This window comes from Eleginops maclovinus, chromosome 10 (genome assembly GCF_036324505.1).
Source record: "Eleginops maclovinus isolate JMC-PN-2008 ecotype Puerto Natales chromosome 10, JC_Emac_rtc_rv5, whole genome shotgun sequence".
In the NCBI taxonomy this organism is placed as follows: Eukaryota; Metazoa; Chordata; class Actinopteri; order Perciformes; family Eleginopidae; genus Eleginops; species Eleginops maclovinus.
In genome coordinates this window covers 7,401,953-7,416,023 of record NC_086358.1, presented here as the reverse complement: position 1 = coordinate 7,416,023, position 14,071 = coordinate 7,401,953, and the positions used below count along the sequence as shown (strand labels likewise).

The 14,071-nt window shown below is 42.0% G+C and overlaps 2 protein-coding genes across 2 annotated transcripts; one reads left to right on the top strand and one right to left on the bottom strand.

Annotated features, from left to right (window-relative positions):
* The first annotated feature begins 538 nt into the window (after window positions 1-538).
* On the top strand, window positions 539-7,912 carry kcnh6b (potassium voltage-gated channel, subfamily H (eag-related), member 6b). Its single transcript, XM_063893607.1, has 12 exons — window positions 539-757; window positions 1,176-1,328; window positions 2,271-2,702; window positions 3,053-3,446; window positions 3,721-3,920; window positions 4,031-4,283; window positions 4,375-4,568; window positions 4,659-4,767; window positions 4,964-5,224; window positions 5,357-5,537; window positions 5,665-5,869; window positions 6,467-7,912. The coding sequence occupies exons 2-12, from the start codon at window positions 1,185-1,187 to the stop codon at window positions 6,761-6,763; spliced, it is 2,670 nt and encodes an 889-aa protein (XP_063749677.1). The 5' UTR covers window positions 539-757; window positions 1,176-1,184; the 3' UTR covers window positions 6,764-7,912.
* On the bottom strand, window positions 7,438-12,730 carry LOC134871024 (DDB1- and CUL4-associated factor 7-like). Its single transcript, XM_063893609.1, is given in 9 exon segments — window positions 7,438-8,669; window positions 9,205-9,322; window positions 9,834-10,016; window positions 10,018-10,044; window positions 10,169-10,287; window positions 10,439-10,550; window positions 11,094-11,252; window positions 12,252-12,433; window positions 12,525-12,730. Coding segments are annotated over 8 exon segments (1,029 nt in total). The 5' UTR covers window positions 12,390-12,433; window positions 12,525-12,730; the 3' UTR covers window positions 7,438-8,496.
* Between the last annotated feature and the right edge of the window lie 1,341 nt (window positions 12,731-14,071).

Genomic DNA, 14,071 nt, shown 5'->3' with positions numbered 1-14,071 from the left:
TCACGTTGTACGTAGACAGTAAAATACGAGATTGAAAATGAACTCGGAGGCTTTTTTTTATGTAAAAACCTCTGACACCATTCTTCACAATGAAGCTCAAATATCAAAGGGAAGTGACACATAATACATATTTCTGGCTGAAGGTTACAACTGAAGGACATTTTGAGCCAGTGTCATAACAGGTCATTAACCCCACAAATTACTGTAGTGTCAACAATATTGCAGTCAATAAGACCCCACTTTTACAGTATGTATGAGATATATTGAGCCAGCTGTGTACATTTAGCTGGCCGATTCTTTTTTTCACAGCAGTGTGATGGACGTCAGAGCCTGAACTATATTGTAGACCTACACAGCCAAACTGCATCCAAGAACATTGAAATCGTAATTTGGTTTTAGCGGGGGAAGTCCAGCATAATGGCACTGAGCCCATTTGCTGTGTTTATCAATGCTCATCATTGATTTTCCCCTCAGTTCCACTCAGCTATAGCATGGCATTGATTCGTTTCCTGTGTTGGCGAGTGTCGCGCGGCAACATGCGAGCTGCAGGCCAGTCCTCTGCCCTGTGCCAGAGTGGAGGGTTCAACATCGACGTCTGAATGACAGAGGTTCATTTATTTTTGCCTAAATATGAACTTAGAAAGACGAGAGTGAATGCTTTTGAAAACACCTTGTCCAAGAAGTATCCTGAAGGATGGATATCTGAGTCATGGTTGTCTAAGTCCAGAAAGGATCTGAGAATCTGGTTTCTAATCAGGTACGTTGATTTTATTTACTGAATGAAATATGGCTTGATTGAAGATTTGATTTTTTCTACCATGCCTGTCACACTATGAGTCAAGTATTGAGACACATTTGTTTCCTAATTTGGGATCAATGAAGTATATCTATCCATCTAGTGTTAAAGGGCAGAAGTTTTTATGGCAAGGGCACAGCTAGACGGGCATTCTGGGAAATCAAGCTGAGATGAATTTGTTATTGGCTGTTATGGAAAATAAAACATCACTGAGTTCCTTGATTTGGTTGACTTGAGTGGAAACTATAATGAACACTGTATTATTAATACAATAATGTAGGGAACAGTGATATTCAATACAATACGCAATAGACAGAAGAACAGAATCGGGTCACTTTGGCCTGAATATAAATGTGTTTTCTGCTCACCTGTATGCCAGAAGAGCTCCATGTCTGACTCAGACCTTATGATGAGTGGGGGTCCAGCCAGCAGAGGCCCTGAGTGCCGCTCGCCTCCAACCCCCAGGATAGAGCTGCTCAGCCCCTCCAAGGTGAAGGACTGCTCACAGAACGTCACAGAGAAGGTCACACAGGTACGGAGCAAGCAAGGCCAGGTTCAGGCCGTCATTAAAGAGTTTTGAGGCTTACAGAATGTTGCCTTGATGAAAGACTGACACTAATTAACTCGCTAGTGGAAAAATCAGTATGTGGTTTGGTGGCTGGGTGTTTTCCTTCTGGGTGTGAAAAGCACAGTTAATTGAGCACCGGTTCAATTCAGACCTATTGTTGTCGCTGCTGGAGCCCTGAGGCTCAGCATTCTGCATCACTGCCTCTTTGGGATGCTTCGTGATGAACAGCTACAACTGTCGACACTTTGTGACCTTGCTGCACGGGGTCACTTGCTAAAACCCTAAAATGTTCCATCTGTCTGATTATATTGAACTATTTATCTGTGCACCTGGAAAATACAACCGTTCGTCTGCAATGTGTGCGAGATTGGTCAGGGCTTCAAATGGAAATGTGTAATTGGGCTAAAGAGAACATGACGAGGGTGGCAGCACATGAACTCTGTTGTGTGATGCTAAACTCAGCATTTCAGCCGCCCAGCTCTACAGTATCCAGCACTCAGTCAGATCCTGGATAGCTGATTACAGACCACAACATTTTTTAGCTTTTTAACTATCTGGAAATCATTCTATGATCTGTGGGGAAATCTTTACTGAAGTCACGCCTCCGTTGGGAATCACCAATGACAGGATGGTGGTCAAGGATTTGTTGGACCTACATAGTCAGAGTGCGTCTTCTAGAAAGGTATTTTGTTTAATACTAGTTAACGCTATGTACTTGTTTTGCTTTGTGTCAAAGTGTGGAAAGATATATTTGTAATGTTGGTTGAAATAATAGTATTAATTTGGCTGCTGGGAGAAGAAATTGTCTTTCTAAAATGCATTGAAATGCTACTAAACATCAAATTTCACTATAGAAATCGAAGGGAACATTTAAACATTTGCATACTGATGTTTTTGTATGTTTAGGTTCTCTCCTTGGAGTCCGATGTACTGCCCGAATACAAACTCCAGGTGCCAGAAACAACATGGTGGATCTTGCTACACTACAGCCCGTTCAAGGCGTTTTGGGACTGGATTATTCTCCTCCTGGTTCTCTACACAGCTGTTTTCACTCCCTACTCAGCCACCTTTCTCCTGGATGAACATGGGGATATACGTCAAAGGAGTCAACGTTGCGGCTACACATGCAACCCTCTGAACGTGGCAGACCTTTTGGTGGACGTGCTATTCATTGTGGATATTGTCATCAACCTTCGCACAACGTACGTGAACCGCAACGACGAAGTGATCACACAGCCGAGCCGGATAGCCAAGCACTATATCAAAGGCTGGTTCCCCATTGATCTGTTCGCAGCAATCCCTTTCGACCTTCTCATTTTCAGATCTGGCTCTGACGAGGTAAGAGATCTGCCTCTTTGCAGATTATATTATCTACTTATATTAAGCTACTGCCTTCTTTAAGACAAGTTAAAGCTTCAAGAATTACAAATAGTTTATTTATTGAGGCATTTAATTTAGTAGAACAACGTTAATATCTCTAAGGCTTGAGCAATCTAACCAAAAACCCATTAAAAGTAACGTATGGAAGACTAACTAAGTTTTTAGGACTCCCGCAGCACTTGGAAAGTTACACTTAGATATAAATGTAGAAAGTTAGATAATTCTTCTGAGTAATCTAAATACACTGTCATTTAAATGGCCGTTTTCCTGCCTAACACCCTCTTCCCTTTTGTTAATGGACACCAAAGATGGCAACCCTAACAAGCCTGCTGAAAACCGCTCGACTGCTGCGATTGGTCCGTGTGGCAAGAAAGCTGGACAGATATTCTGAATACGGGGCTGCTGTCCTGTTCTTGCTCATGTGCACCTTTGTGCTAATCGCCCATTGGCTCGCCTGCATTTGGTACGCTATTGGCTTTGTGGAGAGGCCGTACACTGAGACCGGATGGCTGGACAACCTGGCTGAGCAACTGGGCAAGTCATACAACGATACCGACACCGGCTCGGGTCCTTCAGTCAAAGACAAGTACGTCACGGCTCTTTACTTCACGTTGAGCAGTTTGACCAGCGTGGGGTTTGGTAACGTCTCTCCAAACACCAACTCAGAAAAGATCTTCTCCATATGCGTCATGGTTATTGGCTGTAAGTGGAATATCACTGTGAGGGACTGTACAGAAATGACCAGGGGCACAGCTGAGTCTGAACCCTTGCATCAAGAATTATGATTTATTTAGATTTTACCCTAAAACTAGAATTACCTTTTGTAAATGTCTCCAAAAATGAAGGTCCCATCCACCCTTGTATACTTTGTGTCCAGTCCCTACATCTTCATTTCATTTTCAACAGATATTCCAACTAAAATCCCACAGTCACTGAAGACTTATGATCTATTTCCCAATTTATTTTTCTGTCTCAGCTCTTATGTATGCCAGCATATTTGGGAATGTGTCAGCCATCATCCAGCGCCTGTACTCTGGTACAACCCGCTACCACACCCAGATGCTGCGAGTCAAAGAGTTCATCCGATTCCACCAAATCCCAGGTTGCCTTCGCGAAAGGCTGGAGGAGTACTTCCAACACGCCTGGTCCTACACAAATGGCATTGACATGAATGGCGTAAGTAAAAAGTGATTGTTAAGTCAAACTTAAACCGGGGTCAATATTGTTTAGTATCCCTCTTAATCATCTCACTAATATATTGATGGTCTTGTCTTTCCCTTTTTCAGGTGATGAAGGGATTGCCCGGGTCCCTGCAGGCAGACATCTGTTTGCACTTAAACAGATCTCTGCTACAGAACTGTAAGGCTTTTCACGGAGGCAGTCAGGCCTGTCTGCGAACCTTGGGTATGAGGTTCAAGACAGTCCACGCTCCTCCAGGAGATATTCTGATCCACTATGGAGACATCCTGGACTCTCTCTTCTTCATCGGACGTGGTTCAATCCAAGTCATCAGGGACGATGTGGTGGTCGCCATATTAGGTATCAATCCTTAGTCGATTTGCCTGCAGTGTCCCAAAATTCTTGAAAAAGAACATGACTTTATCTCGTAAAAATCTCCATGCTCTTGCAGAAAAGAATGACGTCTTTGGAGAACCTATAAACCTGTATGATGAGCCAGGGAAGTCCAAAGCAGACGTACACACCATCACATACTGTGACCTGCACCGCGTCCGGAGGGAAGACCTGCTGGAGGTCCTTGATATCTACCCCGGCTTTGCAGACAACTTCTGGAAGAACCTAGAGATAACCTTTGACCTGAGAGATGTATGTTGATGTTGGTTTCCATCATTGAATGCTGATTTCTGTTACTGCCAAATAAACAGTTTAACAGTTTTCTTCTTCTGTGTTCATCAGGCGGATCAAGTACCACCAATAATAACAACTGATGATTCCGGTGACGAGTATGGGTGTCGACACAAGCTAAGACACAGAAATCACTCCTTGGACTGCAGGATAAGGCCAGGTGAGACGTGCAAAGGAGAACGCAATTATTTCACTGAGAGGCTGCCAATCCTTTGGATACAAGGCTCTTGTGGTAATCCGGGGTGTAAGCCTATAAAGTCGAGCTCCCTGGTAAAACTGCTTTATTGATAACTTGGATTAATGTGAAAACATTAAAGACAGTTTAAAAGTCTAATTAAATGCCTTCCTGTGAAAAGATGGAATCGATCATGAGGACTCGTACCCCCATCAGTCCTTGCGCCATCGCCACTCACCTCCTCGGGCCCACTGGGATGACCACTGCAGCTGCGAATCCCCGTGTTCCCAGTCTAGCGACGACTTGGCTACGCCGCTTGCCCACAGTGCCAAAGTGGAGCTATACCCTCCGCAAGATGCCAGAAGCGACTTCCCCCCCTCTGTGGTGCAGCTGATCCCCCCCAGTAGCACCTCAGTGGGGAGGGAGGCAGTGTTGGACCAAGGTAGATAGATATGTGTCTTAATTGAAATGCTATAATTAACAACAGGCGCTGATGTTGCATAGTGAATACTTTTGGACTATCATTACTGTTATATAACCCAAATGGGTAAACCTGTCTATATATTTGCCTCAGATACATCTTTGAATGTGCCGGGAATGTATCAGTGCTGGCCAGAAAGACCGACACAGCAGTTTTCCAGTCGCGCTTGGCGATCTTCATCAGTCCGCGACTCATACCACCCTCCACCGTTCACAGAAGAGCGGCCCATTGAGCTGGAGTCTCGACTGGAGGTTTTACATTTGCAGCTCAACAGGTGAATTCAAGGGATGCCATTGGCTGGTTTTAAAGAATTAATACAGGAGTCAGAATACAAAATTAAAGAAGTTGTTCAAATCCGAAGGCTGAAATATTTCATTTTCCGATGTCTCTTAATTCCCCAGACTGGAGACTCGCATGACAGCCGACATCAATGTTATTCTCCAGCTGCTCCAGAGGCAGATGGCTCCTGTACCGCCTGCCTACAGCAGCGTGTCGTCTGGTGCACTCCCCACTGAAGCACCTGGCCTGTATGTGACTGGGACCCCAGTGCTGCACAGCATGTACCCCACCCCCTCCCTACAACTGGACAGTCCGGCACTCGGACAGGTAAGTAATTACGCTTACTTCTATCACTACTGACAACAACAGAGATTTGTTTTTCATATTTAATTCAACTCTTGTTCTTTACTTTCAAAACCTTTTTGATGTCTTGGAGGTCAAAACATTTATTTTAACCAGATTCAGTCCTCTGAAAACAACCAAATGTTCATTAGACCCTTACTCTGGATTCAGGAGACAGTCAGAGGATAGTTAGCCCACATCCGAGTGTACGCTCTTAACTAAAGGGTTTCACTTAAGGACCATCAATGACGTGAATGACATAAATGTAACTTGTCTATATATGTGAATTTTCACTTATATAGACAAGTTATGAAAGATGCTAATGTCAGACCGCTTTTGATTATTGAAAAAAAATGATTTTACATTTAAATATTTGAAGAGAAGATCATTTTAGTTCTCTGATTGCCGGTCTGTAAAACTGAAATGAAGAAAATGCCGCTCCAGAGTGAATATCTGTCGCATATGCAACCTAAAGCTAGCTTCACTATGAACCGAAATGAAAAATATAATGCCGGAAATCTCCCTGGTGAGGTACAAGAGTTAAGACGCAAAATAAACAAATATGTGATGTCTTTACTCCAGAGTTCTACCCAGACTGACCTTCAATTCACCAAGAAGTCCCAGGAGTCGCTGTCCAGCGGCATCCACATGACGGTGGCTTCAGACGACACCATGTTCATGACTGTCACCCCAGAAAGTGAGACCAACGCAGGGTTGTCTCCGCAGCTGCCCCAGCCATCAGTCAAATCCTCCCTGCTGGAGAACCCCAGGCTGTGCGGCAGCCTCCGCTTCCCCTCTCTGCCGGGGAACCTGGACATGACCGCGGGACTGGCTGACATCCAGAAACACCTCTCAGACCCTGTGCTACCTGTCACCTGAGGAGCTCCAGAGACGAGAAGTGTGACAGTGCGACTTTAGAAGTAGTGAAACTCTGCTTCTAAAAGCTATTTAAGAAAAGATTCTTGTGTGTTTTTTAAAGTACATTCCGACAGCAGTTATTCAATAAAGTTCTGACAAAAACAAGTACAAACATCTCATATCTGTGGGTGCGCAGGCCTTTAATAAGTTGACCTGCTTGTCTACCTACCTGACGGCCTACCTGCATGCACTCATTGCACGTTACTGGAGACTTCCACAAGCTTAAATGGACATGCTTTACAAACGTTTTGGATTTGGAGATGTTGGAGCTTTAGCTACGAACTGCTTTCGTTTTTAATAACATTGTACCCCAGAAATAATACGGCACATAACACCCTGTGAAAGCAGGCGAGCGGTTTCCATGTTTGCAGACTTTGAGCTAAGCTAAACTAGCCCACTTCTAGCTGAGACACATGGGAGTGGTATTAATCTTCCCATCTCAGGTCTCCTTGAAAAAGTAATAAGAGCTTATCCAGAAATGTCAAACTGTTCCTTAAAATAAATCTTGATCATTTCTGTGGTGATATAAATGTTGAATTATATCACATCTCATAATTTGCTAAGCATCCATTAATGTTATTATTACATTGCAGAACCATTTCAGAATCGGATCAGTGAAAATGAATCATGAAAGATTGGTTTTCCGACTTTATGTTTAGCAAATAATCACACATCATGACCCCGTACTGAAATACCTACAACAAGTAAGAAATCACTTCTGTTCACTCCCACGTCTTCACATCCCCTCCCAACCCCAAATATCACAACAGAACTTAATATCACAACAGGACTCACAGCATTTCTTATACAATGTCAGTTTTCTAGGCTGTTTGACAAAAATGTAAGCTTCTCTATATTGTAACGGTGTTGGTTGATGTGTTTCAGGCAGTGTTTTCTCAGTATTGTACAGTGAAATCTTTTCTCACTGTAAATGTGTACTATAGGTTCTCACCATTATGTTGACCACCTCACTGTGAAGAAGATTTTGTCTAAATATAAAACTTCTGTGTAATGGTTTAAACTGAGGGACGGTTTATTCGTGTATAAAATAAAATAGTGATATGAATAAAATAAGTGGTGCACAAATACAATGTTATGGTCAATGGTTAATACTAGTAAATTGTTGCACATATAATTTATTTATAACAGAGATGCTTTTCTTATCACAAATGATATTCAGTTGAATAAAATACGTATTTATAGGTTAGAAAAAAAAACTACTGAATATATGAACACCTAAAACCACATTAACCACATTCAATCCACTTTTAAATGTGGCTAAACTACATTTTGCTGCATGATGAAAATGACTGGTTTAGGACGTTGTACTCAAACGATGCCCCATGTAACGTATAAAAACATGAAACTGACTAGCCTTTTTGTCTGAGAAACCATGCTGAAGCTAGAAGGTCTTGAACCTTTGATCAAGTGTGCACATGACAACAGTTTCTTGAGACTTTGTTACCATTACTGTTTAGGTGCTCCTGAGTTTTCTGATACAGGACGTCTTGATATGGTATCAAAAAGACAAGCGCGGAGAGACTCTAGTTCTCACTCAGTTGAAAAAAGCTTTACACACATAATCTGTATCGACATGAACCCAATGCGAGCACAAACTCAATATTGCTCTGTCCTTCTTTAACGGCTTGTTAATCCAACTGAGAGTGTTTTTGATTTGCCTCATTTCTTGGAGCTCAGACTCGGAGGATTTCCAGGCAGTTGTTGTAACAGATAGCAATCCAGTCGGGCTGGGTGGTGGCCCACTGGACGTTATTGATCTCTCCCTCGGCTGTGTAGGCCAGTATAGGGTCCTCGATGGCCCGCGGCATCTGCTGGATGTCCCAGATTAGAGCCTGGTGGTCCTCCGCTAGATCGAGAGGAGGGGAGGAAGTTTGATTTGTAATTGATTTGTCTGATTTAAACAGGAAGAACCAATAATACATGCAACTAGCCTGAATCTGGTAAAGACCTTCTATCTTTAATCACGCTTTTTTTCTTCAGCAGGACACATCAAAAGAAGACCAGGAAATTAAAATCAGGGAACAAATATTTACGGCACATCAGTGTTTTTGCATTACAGGCCCAATGCAATTTGCAAACTGTACAGGTTTGTTCAGTGATTCCTAAACCCTGTAACCCTGTATAATGCGCTCACTTTTTTTAAATGGCAAGGTGGTGGACACTACACTAAATTGTAATGACACCTTATGTCCCACAAATTCCTTTATCCAACTTTTATATTTACTCTCACAAAGTTTTGTTGCGTAAACATGAGTAAAAGCGTAAGAGCGGCTCCCCCTCTTGCATATTGACAGAAATTGCAATTATTCTCCGGCAAAGCCCTCAAACGGCAAACAAAGTTGTTGGGTGAATATTGCAAACTACGTGTTAAATCTGCATACCTGCTGTGCAGATGTGACAGGAGGAGTGCGGCGCCCAGGCGATTCCATTGACGCAGGCCCTGTGGTTGTTGAGTCTGGCCACAGGAGTACAGGGCACACGCACATCTAAGATCACCACCTGAGAGGGAAGAAACATCACATGTGTGGTCGTTAACTGGCAGCAAATACAATATGACAAAGAGAGGCTTAATGTGAAAACAAACGAATAAAAAAAATTGCTTCCATTCTCAGTTTTAAAGAGCCCGTTTCAGATTTCTAAGATAAACATTTAAAGTCTACAAAACAAAGTTGAGATTCTCAACCATGATATTAATTTGGTTTTTTAATGCTGTACATTCCAGATTTGGACTGAGTGCTACCAAGCATATTAAGTGTTGTATACAGATAAAGAAAAACATATTATTTAACATTATCAGCTAACACTGCTGCTTCTCAAACAGACACACAAAAACAAAGCCAAAAAGAAGTTTAAAGACTTCAGTTTTGTCAAGTTACTCAACTTTTATAAATACTTGGGTATGGGCAGTTATCTTCGACTTCATGTCTTGTATTGGTGAAATTTTCATTGTAACTATGAACTGGTTCTACATTTACTTATCTGGTTAATTTAAATAAAAATTAAGACTAACCTCCATGCTGTCCATGGCCATGGTGACCAGGTAGTTGGGGTCCTGCTTGTTCCAGCAGAGCCGGAGCAGCGGGTGGTGCTGCGGGTCTTCATAGATGATAGTGCTGTGCTCGAGGTGACGGAGGTCAAACATGCGGACCGAGCCGTCCGCTCCCACTGAGGCAAACATGTCCCTGCCGCCCCCCCGCTCTGCTGAAAGAGATGTCATACACCTGCAAAGCAACCGCACCATGATCAGTGAGTGAAGGTTTTTGACACGGAAGATAGGTTAGTTTAGGATTATCTTATTTAACAAAGCATTCTTGAAGGTTTTATCCATCATGTCACAACATTTACCTCTTTGTCATGGGCAATGAGCTGGGTCTTCACGTGACCCGACACTAAGTTGACCCTGCCCAGCACCTGTCCAGTCTCCAGCCCCCAGATCGTACAGGTAGTGTCGATACTAGAAGTACCTGCACAGAAAACATAAAAAACAATGTCATCGCCATTTTCAAATAATGACCACGGTCCGAAAAGCTTATATATTGTTTGAATTTCTAATGGAATTTACCAACAATCGATGATGTTACCCTCACGTTAACTTTGCACTTATAGAGTTTTTACCTAACAGATTTGGGTCCACCTCATTCCAGTCAAAGGATGTGAGTGGTGCACAGAAGTCAGAGTTCTTGTTATTGTTGAGCAGGCACTCCAGTCGCGTCTCTGTATCACCCACCTGTCAGCAGAATCACATTAAATTGACTTCATTTGGGAATCTAAGTTAGTTCATACAGACCACAAGCATTTCATCGTTTATGTGTCATGCTCTGGCATATAGAGCTGAAGTAACTGGACACTGGCCCTGAATTATAGAATCGGAGGATGAAACCCTCTTTATAAGTCACATACATGCACACAGCAGAGCACACACAGTGAAATTGGTCCTCTGCATTTAACCCATCCTAGTACTAGGAGCAGTGGGCAGCTATTGTGCAGCGCCCGGGGAGCACTGGGGAGGGGGGGATTGGAGGTGTCCGGTGCCTTGCTCAAGGACACCACAGCAGGGCCGAGGAGGTGAACTGGGACCTCTCCAAGTAACAGTCCACCTACGATTCCCAGTCCAAGCCCCTACTGACTGAGCCACTGCTGGATGAATTATTCATCCTAAACGTTGTATAACAGGATAAAAAGCAATAGTAATATACTATACACTTTGTCGTTCTCTGAGTTTCTATGACAAAACGAGTCCATGGGCTCAGGTGCAAACTGGTCCTCTTACCCTCCAGATCCTCAGGTAGTCTCCGCTGGTGGCCAGCAGGTCAGGGTACGCCCCTTTGCTGTCTGGAATCCACATGACCTTGGTGGTGGGGTAGGGATGGTCGAAAGTGTTTCGACATACAAACTCTGAGTTCTCCTCCTCCAGACCAACTATCTGAACCTGTGGAAACAAAACAACAGCTCAGTTTGAGTGGGTCTATGCATCATTACTGGGGAGGGGGAGCACTACAGTCTGTGTGGGTCAAATAACTTGATTTCCATAATAACACAGATTTTACTAATTCAAGTAATGCCAGATCAATGAATGGTAAAGGACAAATTATGTTTAAAAAAAAGACTAATCTGGTGGTTTAATGAGTTATGTATTACTTACACTAATCTGTTTTCAAATGTCTGCAACTCACTCCTACCATTGCGCTGGAAAATGTTTACATTCATGACGCTATTCTCAAATGAAGGCAAACTGCTTCCTTCAGTCACCACAACACAATTTTGTAAATGGACAGGGTATCAGGTATTCCTCAATGGCATTTAATGGAATTGGAATATGCTTCCAGCCGAGCTAAGAGTAAAACTATATTTATATTGACAATAGTACTGGTATTCATACTTTATACATGTGTATTTTGCTCTGCTTTAATTGTTAGTGTCATAGGCACTAGCAAAATGATTGAGTGTGTTGATTGTTATGCGTGTGCCTGCCCAGAGAAATGAGCTTTTAGCAATATAGCATCTCTTCTCTTTTTAAGATGAATACATTAGGCATGGTGCTGGTTCAAGAAATATAATATTATAATACATATGTGATATTTATATACTATCCTATAAGTTTCTGCTTCTGTAGAATAAGTCTATAGTTTTATTGCTGCAGTTTTATATTATTTGTGAAATATGCCTTTTTTTACTGTAGATACTTGCTGTTTATACTTTATTCCACCTTTTACATATGTCTGAACACACTGCTGTTCAAAAAAAATAATGATACTGCAAATTAACATTGCGAGGGTAAATCATCATCCAGTTTAAATATGTTTAAATCCCTGGTCCTGTCTGCCTATAGAAAGCACCATGAGATAAGATGAACCTACCTTGTTATTGTATCAGATGAAGTTCCCTTGTTATTGAAAGGTGCTATTTAAATAAAGTGTATTATTATTACCTTGTTATTGTACTCCTCCACGAAGCTACCGAGCGCTAGGCGGAACCGTTTGTCCGGTCGGACGCTCCAGTTCATGGCGTACACCGTCCATGGTGCCTCGTACTTGTAGATTTCTTTACGTTTACCGTGTAGTGACATCTTCAATGCGTCCACAAACAAACCTCTACTGGAGAACTAAATACCTGCAGGAAAACAAGCACATATGCTAGCTTGTTTTAGCTAGCGTAGTGAGCTAACGTATTGTCTCTGCTAAGGTTGTGTAATTTGTATTACGTTGTAGTAAGCTCGCCAACGGTTGACTCCATGTAGTCAGGACGCTTTCCCGATGGTGAAAGGGTTCACGTTATACACAAAAATGCTGTTTAATGTATCAAATTATCTGCACACAGCTGCTAAAAGATGTTCGTGATATGGCAGCAATGGCGGCGACTGGAGCACAAAAATAATGCGACGATGAGCGTCACAGAGGCGGCTGGTGCTGCCTTCAAGAGATGACACGAAAATAGTATATATCACGACAAAGCACAAACAAAATGCACGTGTATTTTTTGGAAAACAGTGTGTTTTTTTTACTCATTTTCCTGGGGGGTTTAGGTGATAGAGAGTCAATATACAAGTAATGTGATGCGTGTTTGTGATTTGCTCACAACTTTAATTTTAACAAGATCTAGTGGCACTCACAGATTCACATAAGGAAGGTTTCCGAAATACTCTGAAGGCAGCACCACAGCGGCTTTGCTCCAAAATCTGGGCAAAAAAGGCTTCCTTTGTACGACTAGACAATGCTGAGTTTCACTGGATATACCCCATTTGGGAAATAAGTCTGTTTTGAATACAGAAAAAAAAGTCTTACGTCTTAGTATTTATTCTGTTCTCCCCTGTCCTGCACACATTTATCTGTGATTTAATTATGTAAGGTGTCAAAGTGTGTGAAATGCATTCATTATTGTTTCCAATGCCTGCAAGGCTCCTTTCCATTCAACTCGGTGACCTCTTATTAACCTAAGCAATATTTTCAGGATGCATTCATCAGCAATGACAGCACTTCTGTACTAACAAAACCGAGGTTTGACACCTACTTTCCCTTTAATATACAGGATGTTGAAGTTGCAGACCTTTTTCCAGCAGCTAAAACAACATTTGTCTGTCAGGTCATCACTCAGGGTTTTATAAATGAGTCTCCATAACACATTGTTTGCAAAGCATGATGATAATTTGCATCACTTTTGACGAACAGAGGTTAAAGGCTCTTCTATGGCATCAATCCTTCAAAGTCAATGTCAAAATCCTTCAATGTGTGTTCACATATTTACTCATATTCATTGAATGGCAAACATGCAAATTAGAATTTGAATATCATGTTGGTCTGCTCCTGTTCATAAATATATGATTTGCAAAACTGCTTATGATATTAGATAAATAATTTGGTTATTGTCTACAAGCACATGCAGCAGCTCCGACAGATGTTGGATCAAGGCAAGAAGACACATTAGCATCTTAGTAAAAAATCCAGACTCTAAAGCCTCAATAGAACGAACGTTATGTTGAAGATTCTTGCTTGCAGTATTTTGTGAGTTTGTGTGGTCTTTTTTTTAAATGCTCTATAGAAGTATAATTTTCTTGCAGCTCTTTAATCTTCTGCCCATGATGTTGTTTGAGACCGATCCTGCTTTCCAGCGTCATTCCAATGGCTCTGACACATCCGAGGTTGACTTGGTTACTTTTTTCTTGCATGGGTGTGAAGACCATGTAGAGGGCAAATATATTTGGTTATTTTTTACTGTAGTGTGCTTTGTTCTTGGTTTTCCTGCATCTATTTC